The sequence below is a fragment of the Triticum urartu genome, chromosome 2A (genome assembly GCF_056163025.1).
Source record: "Triticum urartu cultivar PI428250 chromosome 2A, HENAU_Tu73, whole genome shotgun sequence".
In the NCBI taxonomy this organism is placed as follows: Eukaryota; Viridiplantae; Streptophyta; class Magnoliopsida; order Poales; family Poaceae; genus Triticum; species Triticum urartu.
This window is the reverse complement of record NC_141874.1, coordinates 700,986,815-701,006,407: the sequence shown is the minus strand read 5'-3', so window position 1 is coordinate 701,006,407 and position 19,593 is coordinate 700,986,815. Positions and strand designations below refer to the sequence as shown.

Here is a 19,593-nt window from a genome sequence, read left to right as displayed (position 1 = left end):
GCGCCGAGCATCGAGACGCACCATGGGCCTCGTCCGACGAGAACATGGCACGACATGCCCGCCGTGCTTGACACCGAGTGCGGGAGGCGGCAGCAGCCCTCACGGCGGTGGACGTCGGCGAGGCAGAGTCGCATTCTTCGGCGCCCCGCATGGCACATCAGTTCGGGCGCAGCACCCGTATCGTGGTGGACGTTGGCCGCTCGAACCAGGACAGATCCGGCATCGATCTGATGTCCACCAACACCCAACGGGTTCCAGGCTCCGGCGAGGAATAGTAGGGCATGGGAGATGTCGGCGCCTTGAGTCCCGTGAGCCGGCTTGTGTCCCATGCCCTACTCTACCTTGCCCGCGGCCGGGCCAACACTTTGGGGAGCGCAGCCGGCCGCCAGGCATGGCCACGGTAACCGGACGAGCTCGGCTTAAAAATCGCTATGTTGCATGTAATAATATGAATTTGAGGTTTCTAATTTGAGTGTCCGGATGTGGATTGCATTTTTTGAGGCGTGACCGGATATGTCCGCAGGTGTTTGAGGTGTTGGATTTGCCAAGTTCAGATGTAGATGCTCTGAAACGCCTATAGGAGGTCCCTCGCTGTGAGCTGCTCCCCGGGTGAACGATCGTTAGATGGGAGCAGGTCCATGGCGATCGAACGCCAAATATTGGCGTCCAATGAACAATGTCTCAACCAACTTAGAGAACAACATTCCTTTGATTTATTAACAGGTGAAATAATCTACAGTATATTCCAAAACAAAAATGTACAAACTCCACACAACAAGAAAATAAATCTACAAACAAAGCTACTTGAGCGATTCACCCCACCAGCAACATTTTCCACCGGCAACATGTTTCAGTATGAAGGTACACACGAAAACTGATACAGTTCAGAGTCATCCGCGCTGGGCGCTGCACCTTACTCTTACTTCAAGGGGGTCTTCTCTCCTTCCTCCAGGCCGGCCATGGTGTCGTACAAGGGCTTGTTCATCGTCTCCGGGAGGTAGAACACCAACAGCCCGCCGATGATCCCCGACACGCCGAACACTGCGAACGGCACCCGTTCCCCGAGCACGACCACCATGGGCGCCAGTATGGCACCCATCTGCGATGCCTGCGACGTGCACCCTAGTGCCGCATTCCGCACCACCGTGGGGAACAGCTCCGCCGTGTATATGAACAACAAGTTGTACGTCGCCGCCATGCCAAAGATGCCCACCACGCCGCATACCATCCTCACCACCCTGCAATGTCACATACTCAAACGTATTAGAACAAAGAACATGGAGGACACACGTAAATTTGAACGCTGACTTGAGCTCTTCAACTTACCTCATGGCACCGACGCCGGCGATGAGGCTGCCGGCGATGCAGAAGACGCCGCTGAGAAGCATGGTGCCGATGCCGAGTGGCTTCCGGCCGAAGTGGTCGAGGAGCAACGCGGTGAGCAGGTAGGCGGGCATCTCGGCGATGGAGTTCACGGCGACGCTGACGTAGAGGTTGGTCTTGAGGTTGACCACGTTGAGGCTCAGCCCGTAGTACACCACCGAGCAGAGCAGGTTGATGAGCACAGACAGCACCAGCCTGGCCCGCGTCGTCCTCGACCGGAACACGTCCAGGATCGACCCCGACGACGACGGCGACGACTCCTCGATCTGCTTGCCGCCGTCGACATCATCTCCCTCATCATCGAGCTTAAGCGTTACGCCGTCCGGGATACGCCGGCCGTTGGTGGCCGCAATGTCGCGCAAGACGCGCATGGCATCGTCAACGCGCCGTCGCACGAGGTACCAGCGCGGCGACTCGGAGATGAACGGCATGACGGCGAGCACGAAGACGAGGGAGGGGAGGGAGGTGACGACGTAGAGGAGGCGCCAGGAGGACTGGAACATGGCGGCGACGCCGGCGAGCGCCGCGATGCCGCCGGAGAAGAAGTAGAAGCTGGACATGCCGGCGGTGCCGCGGCGGGAGGGCCCAATGGGCTCCGTGGCGAGGACGAAGGCGCAGAGGCCGATGCTGCCGGTGCTAAAGCCCGTGAGGAGGCGGAGGACGACGTAGACCCTGTAGGTGGGGGCGAGCGCGGTGAGCAGGCCGAAGAGCGCGTTGAGGAAGCAGACCACCTGGAGGGAGCCCTTCCGGCCCAGGAACGAGTCTGACAGGTGCCCGAACACGCCCGCGCCTGCAAAGAGCCAACGACACTGATCGATCACATGGTGTTCTAAAAAAACAGTCGCGTGAAACAACAGAAAAATGACCATAAATATAAATGATAAAATGAATGACATGGCTACACTTTTTTTTCCTCAGAGAACCTGGCTAAAGTTTATTAAACGACGACGTTCAGTGGAACAGTTACACTGTTACAGTATCATGTGGCACGCCAAGCCAAACATGGCGGCCCACATCAATCAAGAGATAAAAAAAAAACTTTGCTAAGCCTGATTTTGGGATCAAACACATTACCATTTTCTTCTATAGCAAAATCCAGCCCATTACTAGCTACTTTTGTGAACTATACCAGTCTACTCAGCCAAAGCAGGGGAAAAGAATTATTCGCAGAAAAAGAAACAGAGGAGAAGAAAGTAAGGACCGGCGTAGGACTCTCTACTGTAGTGTCCAAAACTCGAAATGCGCTGCCCATTTCTGGTGCAATTCCCTCCCAGCAGGAGCATACCCCAGACCAGACGTATCCGGACGCCGGCGATAGATGACCTGATCTGATCCGGATCCGACTGACAGCCTAGAAGAACTGGCACGGCTCGAACAGCCACGTAGGCATGCTAAATCTACGGCACATCTGGGCGCGCGCGCGTCACCTCGCACCGCACGCCGTCATCCGGGACCAATCGCTTCGCGGAAGCTCTGAAGCAAGACGCGTCTTCCGATTTGGAGGGTTTATTACTGGGTCTTTCTAGGACACATCTAGATGTGACATAGTTATGTCGCATCTAAGCTGATTTTCATTCTGTTTGTGGTCTTTTTTTTGTCCTAGTTTTTTTTGTTTCTTGCTGATGCATTATGACATTTTTAAAAAACATCTAGATGTGAATTAGACAAACTGTTATTATTGAGAGCCTGAAGAAGCATACGCCGTATGCCGGTCACTGTCAACGCCCTATCAGAAGACAAATATGGAAATATAATTCTCACTGTTCTCTAATAACCGAATCCTACCCAACTCCATGCTGCCATGCATCAACACCACAGACTAAAAGGCGTCGAGCAGAATAAGGAACCTTAACGACGCGGCAGTGGCTTTTCTAGCGCAAGAGATGCTCAATCTACGCGCATTTCTTGAGGGAAAGTATGTTAATTTCACTGTTGTTGTATTGCTGCAACTTATTAAACTGTAATAATTCAGTAGACGGGCCACTAGTCACTGTTGGTTAGGCTTGTACAGTACTACTGTCCAAAGGATATACTACTAGACCACGGTTCTCATCCACATGCACTGGTTCAGTGAGCGGGATGCTTGGACGGATCGCCCAAGAGATCCCAAGCATCATATCTGATCCCCAAAGCACAAAAGACAAAAAGGGCTTGGAAAATTACTCCCTGGCACTACTAGTAGAAGAATGCGACACCAACATGCGAGGGTGAGACTAATCTAAACGGAGTACTTAATTAGTCTGCAATGCGCCTGAGATCACATCACCGAGACTGACTGACCCATTAGGCGATGCGAGACAAATTTGTACTTACCGTAACCAGCAAGCTGATTCGTGTTTTGCTTCATACTGGCCGGTCGGCATTCAGTACTGATGTCAGACCGGCGCCGTGCCGATGCATGCATGAGGTCGAGCTTGTACCATTAATGAAAATTAAAAAGCGCACTAGGCTCAGTAGAAAAATATGCAGCAGGAGTCAAAACGGGGCTGCTGAAGTAAACTAGTACAACAGTTTTCCTACTCAAGCAGTGACGCTGGCTGCATGCGTCCAGATGAGCAGCTAGCTAGACCTCAGTTTTTTCCAAAGAATACAGCTATTCGGCAGGCATACGGCGCTTGGCACGGAGCGGCTGGCGATAAAGACGGATCTCGGGAGGGAGGAAATTCGATTTGGCGCCGTCGACACGGCGAAATTGCACTGCTCCACGGCGGGACGCATGCCATGCCACGGCGAGCTGCGCCCCCAGACTCGGGGGCGCGGTCTGGGGCTGGGCATGCCATCCGTGTGACAGACAGAGCACGAGGCTCTGTACTTGATGCGTATGCTGGAACGCAAGACACTATCAACGGGACATCAGAGAGCGCACGCGAAGCCAACCGGCGGGATTAGTTAGGCTGACGACGAAGCAGTCATATGGTAGGCACATGTTTGGCTGACGAAAAAAGGCAGAATTACGATACCGAAAGGCGGTAGCAGAGAGAGCGGCGGCGTATGTACGTACCGATCATGCACCCGGCGAAGAAGACGGCCTGGACGAGGCCGACCTTGTACCGCTCGCCGCAGACCAGGCCCCACTCGGCCACCGTCGACGACGCGCTCCCCTGCGCCCACTCCCACCCGGCCGCCGCGCCGGCGCACCGGTCGCCGCACCGCCCGTCCCCCGCGGGGCACCGCATGGCCGGCTCCCGGTCCGCGAAGATGATGACCATGGTGTGCAGCGCCTCCAGCGCCCACGCCGCCGACACCAGCACGAAGTGCCGCAGCTGCCACCGCCCCAACTCCCCCGCGTGCTCCGCCAGCGCCTCGTCGATGCTCAGCCGCCGGCTCGCCACTCCCCCTCCGCCGCCGCCGCCGCCGCCGCCTTGGGCGGCCAGCAGCGCCTCGGTGGACATGGCCGGCTGTCGCACGCACGCACGAACGTCGCGGAGCCGCGTGGTCCCTTTCCCTTGGCGCGGGGTGTGTGCGCGCGCGCGTGTACTGGGGCCGTGCCTTCGACCGCGCGCTATTTGTAGTTGTGGGCAGCGCGCCCGAGGCATGTGCGCAAGCGTCCGCGGGTAATCGCGGCTGAGGAAGCCATTTACAGTTGTTCAACAGAAATGGAAGCCATTTACGGCGCCATTTTCACCACCCTGCTGGTGACAAGTTGTGAAAGCCGCCGCATTACTTGATGATCTACACGCCAGCCCTCATGATTAATATTGCTCTGCATTCGTCAACTGACTCGAGACGATCAAATAGCAAATATAAGATGTGCAGCATGAGGAGCTCTTTTGCACAAGATATTTATAGATAAAGGCACCCGTGTTTGCTATTACGGTGTTTTTTGTCATCGCTTTTTTTTTTCGGAAAAACTTTCAATCTATTCATCTTCAATCATGGCAGTACAACGAACATCCGAAAAAAAATTGCATCCAGATCCACATATCACCTGGCGACGGCTACAAGCACTGAAGCGAGCCGAAGGTGCGTTGCCGTCATCGCCCCTTCATCGCCGGAGTCGGGCACAACTTGTTGTAGTAGACAGTCGGGAAGTCGTCGTGTTAAGGCCCCATAGGACTAGCACCCCAGAACAGTAACCACCGCCGATGAAGAATAACGTAGATCGGAAGGATCCAAACCGAAGACACACGAATGTAGACGAACAACGACGAGATCCGAGCAAATCCACCAAAGATAGATCTGCCGGAGACACACCTCCACACGCCCACCAACGATGCTAGATGCATCGCCGGAACGGGGGCTAGGCGGGGAGACCTTTATTCCATCTTCAAGGAGCCGCCGCCGTCTCGCCTTTCCGAGAAGGACGCAAACACTAACAAGATTGAAAAAATAACTAAAAATGAAGCCCTCCCGTCGGCCCTTGCCAGGATCCACCGGAGACGAGGCGAACCTGTGCTGGCGCCGACGAGAGGCACGAACCCTAACTTTCTTTCTTGGAGAAGAAGGAGGCGGCTGCTGGTGTCTTGGTCAACGAGTATTTCGATGGGAAAAGAAAGGATGAGCAGGTCTGCCCTCGCCTATTTTGTTTTAACTATGAGATTTGAATCTTCGAGTACACTTTAAACTCTATTGGTCATGGTTTTGTTTCTAGAGTGGTGTTTGTGTCTTTGTGGGTGGGTGGGTGTTGGGGGGGGGGGGAGGGAGGGGGGTAATTTGCATTTTTTTTCCTTTAAGGTGACAAAATATGTGTAGAAAAACCATCACAAGGTACCCAAAAGTAAAGGCATCTTAACTATCCAAGGGACTCTCCTAAATCTCCTACAATTAACTAAATTGTATGGAATCTCCAACTCTAGTGTGAAATGAAGCGAGAAGTGGGATGTCTTGACTGTCCTTCACATAGGCGCTGACACCCCACACCCATCTGAAGGAGGGGGGCTAGCCGACTTGGAGGAGGGGAACTCCTTCCTTGAGGTGTTCTTATAGAAACAACATTGTATTCCATTAAAAAGTTAGGCTACCTAAATTGTCAGCTACAGATTTTACAACAAACTCAAAAAAATGGCCTAGCCAAGTTTCATACTCGCCAACTCCTAGGCTTTCTCCATGTGATGTAACCCGGCGTTAGCCAAGCTTCCATGCCCCCTTAGCTTGCCCAACAAGCCATAGGGGGCGCCACCTCCTTATTGGGCCTCTAGGACCAGGTGGCTGCCCCCTAATAGGCTATAGCCTATTTGAGCAGCTCATGGTGCGTAGAATAATCCCGGGGTGCTCCGGTAAATAATGTAGCCCTCCTATATTATTATTAGGTCCTCAAGTGTATGTTTCACCGATCCGGTATTACTCAATATTTCGAAACGCTTCCGTTTTCTATCAAAACAAATTCTTTTATGCCCGAAACATTTTCGGTAATATTTTTTCATATTTTCCTAACTCCAATGGAACTCAACATATCATAATCCCTTAAGCGTGTGACTCTACAGGTTCGGTGAAATATAGACATGAACAAAAACACCTTTCATTCAATAATCAATATCGAAACCGTGGGCAGCCATATTGACCCCTATATATACTCACACAAATGATATTTAAGTGAGCAATGCCAGATGATGCAATTGGCGCAGGACCTGTGGAGTGCATGCGCTTCATTTCTGTGGGAGTCCCGTTGCTACTTCTCTCATTGTAGTCACATATTCTTCTTTACGGAACTGGTAGAAGGCTCGCTTGTTTGGTGGAGCGGGGTTCCCGTTGCTTATGTATGTGTGGTGGGTGTTTCTTGTCTTGTTCGACATGTTGTCGATGAGAGTGGATTGACATCGTGTCCTTTGGTATTCAATAATGGATTTGACCCTTGATGTATTAGTTTTTGCCTGGTTTTCCCCCACTTAACTTAACTGGGCAACTCTCTTCTGGTTAATTAATGGATAAGGCGAACCTTTTTTGCTTCCATTTTGAAAAAATATGTTATTCCTTTTGCTTGACAATACTCTACAAAATCTGAGGTGAGATGTATCGGTATCCCCACGAGTCAAGCTCATGCTCACTATACCGGTCTCCTCATTACCGGTTTGGTTCTCTTTTCTTGTTCTCGTGTCCGGCATCCCCGTGATCAAATTCACGTTGTGTATGGACAGTTGATTGTGGACGCCGTCACACCGAGAGATGTTGGGGAACGTTGCAGAAAACAAAAATTTTCCTACTCGTTTCACCAAGATCCATCTAGGAGTTCATCTAGCAACGAGTGATTAGATGCATCTACGTACCTTGTAGATCGCGAGCGGAAGCGTTCAAAGAACGGGGATGATGTAGTCGAACACGACGTGATTCAAATCACCGATGATCAAGCACCGAACGGACGGTGCCTCCGCGTTCAACACACGTACGGAACGGATGACGTCTCCTCCTTTCTTGATCCAGCAAGGGGGGAAGAGAGGTTGATGAAGATCCAGCAGCACGACGGCGTGGTGGTGGATGCAGGGCGTCACAGTAGCAGGGCTTCGCCTATACTACGAGAGAGAGACGTAACGGGGAGAGAGGAAGCACCAAAGGCTGAGGTATGAAATCCCTCCTCTCCCCCACTATATATAGGAGGGCCAAGGGGGGGTGGTGCGCAGCCTAGGAGATCCAATCTCCTAGGTGCGGCGGCCAGGGGAGGGTTTCCCTCCCCCCCAAGGCACCTCGGGGTGCCTTCCACCACTTGGACTCCTCCGTGGTGGAAACCCTAGGCGCATGGGCCTAGTAGGGCTGGTGCCCTTGGCCCATGAAGGCCAAGGCGCACCCCCTACAGCCCATGTGGCCCCCCGGGACAGGTGGCCCCACCCGGTGGGCCCCCGGTACCCCTCCGGTGGTCCCGGTACAATACCGATAACCCCGAAACTTGTCCCGATGGCCGAAACAGCACTTCCTATATATAATTCTTTACCTCCGGACCATTCCGGAACTCCTCGTGACGTCCGGGATCTCATCCGGGACTCCGAACAACATTCGGGTTACTTCATATTCATATCTTCATAACCCTAGCGTCACCGAACCTTAAGTGTGTAGACCCTACGGGTTCGGGAGACAAGCAGACATGACCGAGACGACTCTCCGGTCAATAACCAACAGCGGGATCTGGATACCCATGATGGCTCCCACATGCTCCACGATGATCTCATCGGATGAACCACGATGTCGAGGATTAATCAACCCCGTATACAATTCCCTTTGTCAATCGGTATGTTACTTGCCCGAGACTCGATCGTCGGTATCCCAATACCTTGTTCAATCTCGTTACCGGCAAGTCACTTTACTCGTACCGTAATGCATGATCCCGTGATCAACCACTTGGTCACCTTGAGCTCATAATGATGATGCATTACCGAGTGGGCCCAGTGATACCTCTCCGTTATCCAGAGTGACAAATCCCAGTCTCGATCCGTGTCAACCCAACAGACACTTTCGGAGATACCTGTAATGCACCTTTATAGTCACCCAGTTACGTTGTGACGTTTGATACACCCAAAGCACTCCTACGGTATCCGGGAGTTACACGATCTCATGGTCAAAGGAAAAGATACTTGACATTGGAAAAGCTCTAGCAAATGAACTACACGATCTTTGTGCTATGCTTAGGATTGGGTCTTGTCCATCACATCATTCTCCTAATGATGTGATCCCGTTATCAATGTCATCCAATGTCCATAGCCAGGAAATCATGACTATCTGTTGATCAACGAGCTAGTCAACTAGAGGCTTACTAGGGACATATTATGGTCTATGTATTCACACGTGTATTACGATTTCCGGATAATACAGTTATAGCATGAATAAAGACAATTATCATGAACAAAGAAATATAATAATAATGCTTTTATTATTGCCTCTAGGGCATATTTCCAACAGTCTCCCACTTGCACTAGAGTCAATAATCTAGTTACATTGTGATGAATCGAACACCCATGGAATTCTGGTGTTGATCATGTTTTGCCCTAGGGAGAGGTTTAGTCAACGGATCTGCTACATTCAGGTCCGTATGTACTTTACAAATCTCTATGTCTCCATTTTGAACATTTTCACGAATGGAGTTGAAGCGACGCTTGATGTGCCTTGTCTTCTTGTGAAACCTGGGCTCCTTGGCAAGTGCAATAGCTCCAGTGTTGTCACAAAAGAGTTTGATTGGCCCCGACGCATTGGGTATGACTCCTAGGTCGGTGATGAACTCCTTCACCCATATTGCTTCATGTGCTGCCTCCGAGGCTGCCATGTACTCCGCTTCACATGTAGATCCCGCCACGACGCTCTGTTTGCAGCTGCACCAGCTCATTGCTCCACCATTCAACATATACACGTATCCAGTTTGTGACTTAGAGTCATCCAGATCTGTGTCGAAGCTAGCGTCGACGTAACCCTTTACGACGAGCTCTTCGTCACCTCCATAAACGAGAAACATGTCCTTTGTCCTTTTCAGGTACTTCAGGATATTCTTGACCGCTGTCCAGTGTTCCTTGCCGGGATTACTTTGGTACCTTCCTACCAAACTTACGGCAAGGTTTACATCAGGTCTAGTACACAGCATGGCATACATAATAGAACCTATGGCTGAGGCATAGGGGATGATACTCATCTCTTCTATCTCTTCTGCCGTGGTCGGGCATTGAGCTGAGCTCAATCTCACACCTTGCAAAACAGGCAAGAACCCTTTCTTGGACTGATCCATTTTGAACTTCTTCAAAATCTTATCAAGGTATGTGCTTTGTGAAAGACCTATGAGGCGTCTTGATCTATCCCTATAGATCTTGATGCCTAATATATAAGCAGCTTCTCCAAGGTCCTTCATTGAAAAACTCTTATTCAAGTAGGCCTTGACGCTGTCCAAGAGTTCTATATCATTTCCCATCAAAAGTATGTCATCTACATATAATATGAGAAATGCTACAGAGCTCCCACTCACTTTCTTGTAAACGCAGGCTTCTCCATAAGTCTGCATAAACCCAAACGCTTTGATCATCTCATCAAAGTGAATGTTCCAACTCCGAGATGCTTGCACCAGCCCATAAATCGAGCGTTGGAGCTTGCACACCTTGTCAGCATTCTTAGGATCGACAAAACCTTCCGGTTGCATCATATACAACTCTTCCTTAAGGAAACCATTAAGGAATGCCGTTTTGACGTCCATTTGCCATATCTCATAATCGTAGAATGCGGCAATTGCTAACATGATTCGGACGGACTTTAGCTTCGCTACCGGTGAGAAAGTCTCATCGTAGTCAATTCCTTGAACTTGTCGATAACCCTTAGCGACAAGCCGAGCTTTATAGATGGTCACATTACCATCCGCGTCTGTCTTCTTCTTGAAGATCCATTTATTTTCTATGGCTCGCCGTTCAACGGGCAAGTCAGTCAAAGTCCATACTTCGTTTTCATACATGGATCTTATCTCGGATTTCATGGCTTCTAGCCATTTGTCGGAATCCGGGCCTGCCATCGCTTCTTCATAGTTCGAAGGTTCACTGTTGTCTAACAACATGATTTCCAAGACAGGGTTGCCGTACCACTCTGGTGCGGAACGTGTCCTTGTGGACCTTCGAATTTCAGTAGGAGCTTGATCAGAAGTATCTTGATCATCATCAATAACTTCCTCTCTAGTCGGTGCAGGCGCCTCAGGAACATTTTCTTGAGTTGCGCCATTTTCCGGTTCAAGAGGCAATACTTCATCAAGTTCTACTTTCCTCCCACTTACTTCTTTCGAGAGAAACTCTTTCTTCAGAAAGGATCCATTCTTGGCAACAAAGATCTTGCCTTCGGATCTGAGGTAGAAGATATACCCAATGGTTTCTTTAGGGTATCCTATGAAGACGCATTTTTCCGATTTGGGTTCGAGCTTTTCAGGTTGAAGTTTCCTGACATAAGCATCGCATCCCCAAACTTTTAGAAACGACAACTTAGGTTTCTTCCCAAACCATAATTCAAACGGTGTCGTCTCAACGGATTTCGACGGAGCCCTATTTAAAGTGAATGCGGCAGTCTCTAAAGCATAGCCCCAAAAAGATAGCGGTAAGTCGGTAAGAGACATCATAGATCGCACCATATCTAATAGAGTGCGATTACGACGTTCGGACACACCATTACGCTGAGGTGTTCCAGGCGGCGTGAGTTGTGAAACTATTCCATATTTTCTTAAGTGTGTGCCAAATTCGTGACTCAAGTATTCTCCTCCACGATCTGATCGTAGAAACTTGATTTTCCTGTCACGTTGATTCTCAACTTCACTCTGAAATTCCTTGAACTTTTCAAAGGTCTCAGACTTGTGTTTCATTAAGTAGACATACCCATATCTACTTAAGTCATCAGTGAGGGTGAGAACATAACGATAGCCACCGCGAGCCTCAACACTCATTGGACCGCACACATCAGTATGTATGATTTCCAATAAGTTGGTTGCTCGCTCCATTGTTCCTGAGAACGGAGTCTTGGTCATTTTTCCCATGAGGCATGGTTCGCACGTGTCAAATGATTCATAATCAAGAGACTCCAAAAGTCCATCTGCATGGAGCTTCTTCATGCGTTTGACACCTATGTGACCAAGGCGGCAGTGCCACAAGTATGTGGGACTATCATTATCAACTTTACATCTTTTGGTATTCACACTATGAATATGTGTAGTAATACGCTCGAGATTCATTAAGAATAAACCATTGACTATCGGAGCATGACCATAAAACATATCTCTCATATAAATAGAACAACCATTATTCTCGGATTTAAATGAGTAGCCATCTCGTATTAAACGAGATCCTGATACAATGTTCATGCTCAGACATGGCACTAAATAACAATTATTGAGGTTTATAACTAATCCCGTAGGTAAATGTAGAGGTAGCGTGCCGACGGCGATCACATCGACCTTGGAACCATTCCCGACGCGCATCGTCACCTCGTCCTTCTCCAGTTTCCGTTTATTCCGCAGCTCCTGTGGTGAGTTACAAATATGAGTAACGGCACCGGTATCAAATACCCAGGAGTTACTACGAGTACTGGTAAGGTACACATCAATCACATGTATATCAAATATACCTTTGGTGTTGCCGGCCTTCTTATCCGCTAAGTATTTAGGGCAGTTCCGCTTCCAGTGACCCTTCCCTTTGCAATAAAAGCACTCTGTCTCAGGCTTGGGTCCATTCTTTGACTTCTTCCCGACAGCTTGCTTGCCGGGCGCAGCAACTTCCTTGCCGTCCTTCTTGAAGTTCTTTTTACCCTTGCCCTTCTTGAACTTAGTGGTTTTATTCATCATCAACACTTGATGTTCCTTCTTGACTTCTACCTCTGCTGATTTCAGCATAGCAAATACTTCAGGAATGGTCTTTACCATCCCCTGCATATTGAAGTTCATCACAAAGCTCTTGTAGCTTGGTGGAAGCGACTGGAGGATTCTGTCAATGACCGCGTCATCCGGGAGATTAACTCCCAGCTGAGTCAAGCGGTTATGTAACCCAGACATAGTGAGTATGTGCTCACTGACAGAACTATTTTCCTCCATCTTACAGCTGAAGAACTTATCGGAGACTTCATTTCTCTCGACCCGGGCATGAGCTTGGAAAACCATTTTCAGCTCTTCGAACATCTCATATGCTCCATGTCTCTCAAAACGCTTTTGGAGCCCCGGTTCTAAGCTGTAAAGCATGCCGCACTGAACGAGGGAGTAGTCATCAGTACGTGTCTGCCAAGCGTTCATAGCGTCTTGGTTCTGTGGGACGGGTGGATCACCTAGCGGTGCTTGTAGGACATAATCTTTCTTGGCAGCTATGAGGATGATCCTCAGGTTCCGGACCCAATCCGTATAGTTGCTGCCATCGTCTTTCAGCTTGGTTTTCTCTAGGAACGCGTTGAAATTGAATACAACGTTGGCCATTTGATCTACAAGACATATTGTAAAGATTTTAGACTAAGTTCATGATAATTAAGTTCATCTAATCAAATTATTAATGAACTCCCACTTAGATAGACATCCCTCTTCTAGTCATCTAAGTATAACATGATCCGAGTTGGCTAGGCCGTGTCCGATCATCACGTGACACGGACTAGTCAACGTCGGTGAACATCTTCATGTTGATCGTATCTTCTATACGACTCATGCTCGACCTTTCGGTCTTCTATGTTCCGAGGCCATGTCTATGCACATGCTAGGCTCGTCAAGTCAACCTAAGTGTATTGCGTGTGTAAATCTGTCTTACACCCGTTGTATGTGAACGTAAGGATCTATCACACCCGATCATCACGTGGTGCTTCGAAACGACGAACTGTAGCAACGGTGCACAGTTAGGGGGAACACTTTCTTGAAATTATTATGAGGGATCATCTTATTTACTACCGTCGTTCTAAGCAAACAAGATGCAAAACATGATAAACATCACATGCAATCAAATAATAATAGTGACATGATATGGCCAATATCACATAGCTCCTTTGATCTCCATCTTGGGGCTCCATGATCATCCTGTCACCGTCATACTCATCGACATATAAGTCGTGATTCCTTGTACAAGAACATGATCAATCTCATACATCACATATATCATTCATCACATCCTTTTGGCCATATCACATCACATAGCATACCCTGCAAAAACAAGTTAGACGTCCTCTAATTGTTGTTTGCATGTTTTACGTGGCTGTTATGGGTTTCTAGCAAGAACGTTTCTTACCTACGCAATGACCACAACGTGATATGCCAATTGCTATTTACCCTTCATAAGGACCCTTTTCATCGAATCCGATCCGACTAAAGTAGGGGAGACAGACACCCGCTAGCCACCTTATGCAACTAGTGCATGTCAGTCGGTGGAACCTGTCTCACGTAAGAGTACGTGTAAGGTCGGTCCGGGCCGCTTCATCCCACGATGCCGCCGAATCAAGATAAGACTAGTAACGGCAAGCATATTGAACAAAATCAACGCCCACAACGACTTTGTGTTCTACTCGTGCAAGAGAACTACGCATAGACCTAACTCATGATGCCACTGTTTGGGGAACGTTGCAGAAAACAAAAATTTTCCTACTCGTTTCACCAAGATCCATCTAGGAGTTCATCTAGCAACGAGTGATTAGATGCATCTACGTACCTTGTAGATCGCGAGCGGAAGCGTTCAAAGAACGGGGATGATGTAGTCGAACACGACGTGATTCAAATCACCGATGATCAAGCACCGAACGGACGGTGCCTCCGCGTTCAACACACGTACGGAACGGATGACGTCTCCTCCTTTCTTGATCCAGCAAGGGGGAAGAGAGGTTGATGAAGATCCAGCAGCACGACGGCGTGGTGGTGGATGCAGGGCGTCACAGTAGCAGGGCTTCGCCTATACTACGAGAGAGAGACGTAACGGGGAGAGAGGAAGCACCAAAGGCTGAGGTATGAAATCCCTCCTCTCCCCCACTATATATAGGAGGGCCAAGGGGGGGTGGTGCGCAGCCTAGGAGATCCAATCTCCTAGGTGCGGCGGCCAGGGGAGGGTTTCCCTCCCCCCCAAGGCACCTCGGGGTGCCTTCCACCACTTGGACTCCTCCCTGGTGGAAACCCTAGGCGCATGGGCCTAGTAGGGCTGGTGCCCTTGGCCCATGAAGGCCAAGGCGCACCCCCTACAGCCCATGTGGCCCCCCGGGACAGGTGGCCCCACCCGGTGGGCCCCCGGTACCCCTCCGGTGGTCCCGGTACAATACCGATAACCCCGAAACTTGTCCCGATGGCCGAAACAGCACTTCCTATATATAATTCTTTACCTCCGGACCATTCCGGAACTCCTCGTGACGTCCGGGATCTCATCCGGGACTCCGAACAACATTCGGGTTACTGCATATTCATATCTTCATAACCCTAGCGTCACCGAACCTTAAGTGTGTAGACCCTACGGGTTCGGGAGACAAGCAGACATGACCGAGACGACTCTCCGGTCAATAACCAACAGCGGGATCTGGATACCCATGATGGCTCCCACATGCTCCACGATGATCTCATCGGATGAACCACGATGTCGAGGATTAATCAACCCCGTATACAATTCCCTTTGTCAATCGGTATGTTACTTGCCCGAGACTCGATCGTCGGTATCCCAATACCTTGTTCAATCTCGTTACCGGCAAGTCACTTTACTCGTACCGTAATGCATGATCCCGTGATCAACCACTTGGTCACCTTGAGCTCATAATGATGATGCATTACCGAGTGGGCCCAGTGATACCTCTCCGTTATCCAGAGTGACAAATCCCAGTCTCGATCCGTGTCAACCCAACAGACACTTTCGGAGATACCTGTAATGCACCTTTATAGTCACCCAGTTACGTTGTGACGTTTGATACACCCAAAGCACTCCTACGGTATCCGGGAGTTACACGATCTCATGGTCAAAGGAAAAGATACTTGACATTGGAAAAGCTCTAGCAAACGAACTACACGATCTTTGTGCTATGCTTAGGATTGGGTCTTGTCCATCACATCATTCTCCTAATGATGTGATCCCGTTATCAATGTCATCCAATGTCCATAGCCAGGAAATCATGACTATCTGTTGATCAACGAGCTAGTCAACTAGAGGCTTACTAGGGACATATTATGGTCTATGTATTCACACGTGTATTACGATTTCCGGATAATACAGTTATAGCATGAATAAAGACAATTATCATGAACAAAGAAATATAATAATAATGCTTTTATTATTGCCTCTAGGGCATATTTCCAACAAGAGAGTCCTAAAAATATCTCTCCATCGTCGAAAGAGCAAATCCCAGTCTCGAGCTATCTAGTCCCTCGTCATATGTTTTCGATGAACATATAAGTTGTCGTTATGATCATCTTGTTATGGATGACGTTGGAACAACCCCAAAGCGCACCATCCAGTATGGAGTGACTCGATACTCTCATTCTCTAAGGAATCATGCATACATTAACTTCCCTGTTATGTAGTATAGACCGCAGGCAATGTAATCTCTAAGTATAACTAAGAACTTGGATCAATTCAACACGAGTGTTCTTCCAATATCATGCTCTCAAATGTTGTTGGCATTATGGTCTTGTCCATGATCAGGAAAACAGAACCATCAATCAACACTTTGAGCTAGTCCTAGAGGCAAGACTAGGAATCGTGTTTTACTGTTTTATAGTTCTACACGTGCTCATGAGTTTCCGTCTGAATCGCATATTCGAGATATCAATTATAGCATAGATATAAATATTAATTTTGAAGCTAGAAATAAACAATACTCAAATATTATTGCCTCTAAGGCATATTTCCAACATGCGTCCGCTCTGCACCGGCATGAATACAGTCCTAGCACTCTGGAGTGGCGTTGAGCGACATGAATGTGCGGCAACCGATCTGGGCAGGGGAGGGCGCAGGCGCAGGAGTGGTCTTTGGGTGAGTCCGGGTGTCTGACGCGTTCCTGACAGCGGTCTGGACGCCCATAAAGCCCTTTGGTTTTGCCTTCGGATTATGGAAAAATGGACTTCCAGACGGGTCCGCGTACCGATGAAATATCACGTTGATGGCAAATTGTGTCCAAACCGCTCGGTCCGGACAATTTAGGGATCCATATTGGAGAGGTCCTAAGACAGGAAAAAATAGCAAATTTCTCACCTTACGCCGAGCCGAGAGAAGAGAGACTATCGAGGTTTTGTGTCATGGTCATTGGGTTAGAGCATTACTAGTAGAGCCCTCAAACCCTCAAACCCCTAAAAATAACCGCTTTTTTACAGTTTTTGCCGAAAAAACGCCGTAGACTAGAATCTCTAAACCATCAAACCCGTAAAAAAATTTAGAGGTCCAACCCTCAAACCAATTTGCAATCTGTAGAAGTAGGGGTTGAGGGGAAAATCTCCCGGCCCCGCAACCCGCACTCCTCCTCGTCGCTCGCTCCGAGCTCGCGCGGGAGCCAACCGCTCCTCCTCCCGCCCGCGTCCCGCCGCCTGCTGCCGCGCTGGCCATGGAAGGCCCCGCCGCCGCCGCGCCCCCGCCCGCGTCGCCCGCCCCGGCGCCCGCCCCCGCCCAACCGACCGTCGTCGACGTGGTGGCGGCGACCCACGTCGGGGTCAAGCGGCGGCGGGCGGGCCTCGCACCACCTCCTGCCGCCCCGACCGCCTCGCCCGCACCGACTCCCGCCCTCGCCGCCTCCCCGCCGCCCGCCCCGGCTACCAAGAAGAGCCGGCCGAAGGCGGCCTCTCATGGGCCGCGAGGGGCGGCCTCCAAGGTCGCCGGCTCGTCCCCGGCCGTGACCAAGCCGCGGAAGAAGCCCGCGGCGGCCGCTGTCACCGAACCTCCTCCCGCCACGCATGAGGTGTTCGAGGAAATGGCAAACCCGTCCTCGTTCATGGACCTCCTCCAAAACGCGGAGGTGGACCTCGGAGCTCCGCCTCTAGACCCCTTTAGGGTTGGTGACGACTTGGAGGAGAAGGAGGAAGATGAGGAGGAGGTGGGGGATGACGAGGAGGAGGTGGCCGAGATAGGGGAGGAGGCATTCACCGCCGCTTCCCGCCCACACGCGCGATCGACAAACTACACCGAGGCGGAAGATGTCCTCTTGGTTCGTGCTTGGGCAGCTGTGGGAATGGATGCAACCACCGGCACCGATCAAACCGGTAAACGGTATTGGCAAAGGATCGAGGACGTCTATTGTAAGATCAAGCCGAAGAATAGTGGGTTCATCCATCGCTCTTTCCGGTCGCTTCAAGGCCGGTGGGAGTTGATCAAGCCCGCTTGTTCTCGTTGGAGTGCGGCCATGGACCAAGTGAGAGATGCACCACCTAGTGGAACCGTGGAGAGTGACTATGTGAGTACATATTTCTTCACTATTTTGATTATGTGTGTGCCATGGACCAAGTGATAGATGATATTGGTGGGTTCTTATGTGATTTATGTGTGGTTGATAGGAGACACTTGCCGGCATGAGGTACAAGGAGATGGCCGCTTCCCAGGGCAAGCCATTCCCATTTAAGTATGTTTGGTCAATTCTTCAAACCTTTGACAAGTGGAAGGTGAGGGATCAAGAGACCGCACCCAAGAAGTCGGCAATGCTAAGGATGGATGATAGTGAAGATGAGGAGGAGAGGAACTTGGGCAAGCCCGAGGGAAACAAGAAGGGCAAGCTAAGGGTGAAGATGGAAGAAGAGGCGTCAAGCCTAAGGGAGAAGATGGACCACATGATGAAGGCAAGAGAGGAATTGACAACGAAGACATTGGAGACGAAGCTTCTTATCACCGAGAAGCAGAAAGAGGTCAAGCTTGCACAAGTTGAAGCAAAGCGTGAAGAAGCAAAGCGCAAGGCCGAGTTGGAGGAGAGGATGATCAAGCTCAAAGAGGCAAAGGTATGGAAAGAACTCATGATGGAAGAGAAAGAGCACATGATGATGTCCAAGAAGGACATGGATGAAGACCAATTGCAATGGTGGAAGGACTACAAGGAAGACATCGCGGAGAGGAAGAGGATGTTCCGTGTTGCGTCCTCTACTTTTCAAGGTGACACTCCGATGAGTAGTTGTGGTGATGGCGGTGTGTACGACTCCACTGGTGCCGATGGAGATGCTTGATGGAGCCCGCTTGTGATCTATGAGATGGCGCCGAGGTGCAACTTTTGGGTGATGGTGCCGATGAAAGGAGGAAGATGATGATTTTGTGATGTAAACTATTAAACCATGCATCAATGATTGTCATTTGGTAGTTTGTTTGGAAGTTGATTGTGTTCTTGTTGTCATGAATTGTGAGATGTCCCTCAAATCCAATCCTTAAAGCAGTTTACGGGTTGGGTTTGAGGGTTCTAGTATTTGCCCCTGTTTTTTAACCCTTAAAAGTGTCAAAAAGTGGCACAACTCAACCCTTAAAATTGCTTTTAAAATTTGAGGGTTTGAGAGTTCTATTAGTAATGCTCTTAGTACCGTGCGGTATTTTTTTCTCTCGTTGCAACTCGAGGCTCTTTTGCTAGTAAGATTTATGAACGATGTGAGATGAACTTCTCGTAGTAATCGTTAACTAGAAATCCTGCTAAAACTGTGGTGCGAGGCTTGTCTGCATCGAGAGATAAAAAGTACTAGCTGGCAGTGGCAGAGAGATCGTCGTTTACCCGAACAGAGTACCAGTAACTCGCCTGGGCAAGCCGATTGATCCATCCGCTGTATGTATCCAGCCGACAGATCCACCGAGTGTGCTGCTACTACAGTGCTGGAGGCAAATCTGGCAGAGCCGTCGCCGAACCGCCCATGAGAGGTGATGCTGGTTGAACGACCAGACTTGATACTCTGCTTTT

General features: G+C 49.7%; 2 protein-coding genes across 2 annotated transcripts; one reads left to right on the top strand and one right to left on the bottom strand.

The window, feature by feature from the left end:
• Positions 1-690: 690 nt before the first annotated feature.
• On the bottom strand, positions 691-4,965 carry LOC147986924 (organic cation/carnitine transporter 4-like). Its single transcript, XM_087544995.1, has 3 exons — positions 4,385-4,965; positions 1,327-2,173; positions 691-1,238 (listed from the first exon to the last, which is right to left on the bottom strand). Exons 1-3 carry the CDS (start codon positions 4,917-4,919, stop codon positions 920-922), a joined length of 1,701 nt encoding a protein of 566 aa, XP_087401121.1. The 5' UTR covers positions 4,920-4,965; the 3' UTR covers positions 691-919.
• A 12,678-nt stretch (positions 4,966-17,643) lies between these two features.
• LOC147986923 (uncharacterized) lies at positions 17,644-18,880 on the top strand. Its single transcript, XM_087540199.1, has 2 exons — positions 17,644-18,123; positions 18,224-18,880. Exons 1-2 carry the CDS (start codon positions 17,644-17,646, stop codon positions 18,878-18,880), a joined length of 1,137 nt encoding a protein of 378 aa, XP_087396325.1.
• Positions 18,881-19,593: the final 713 nt, after the last annotated feature.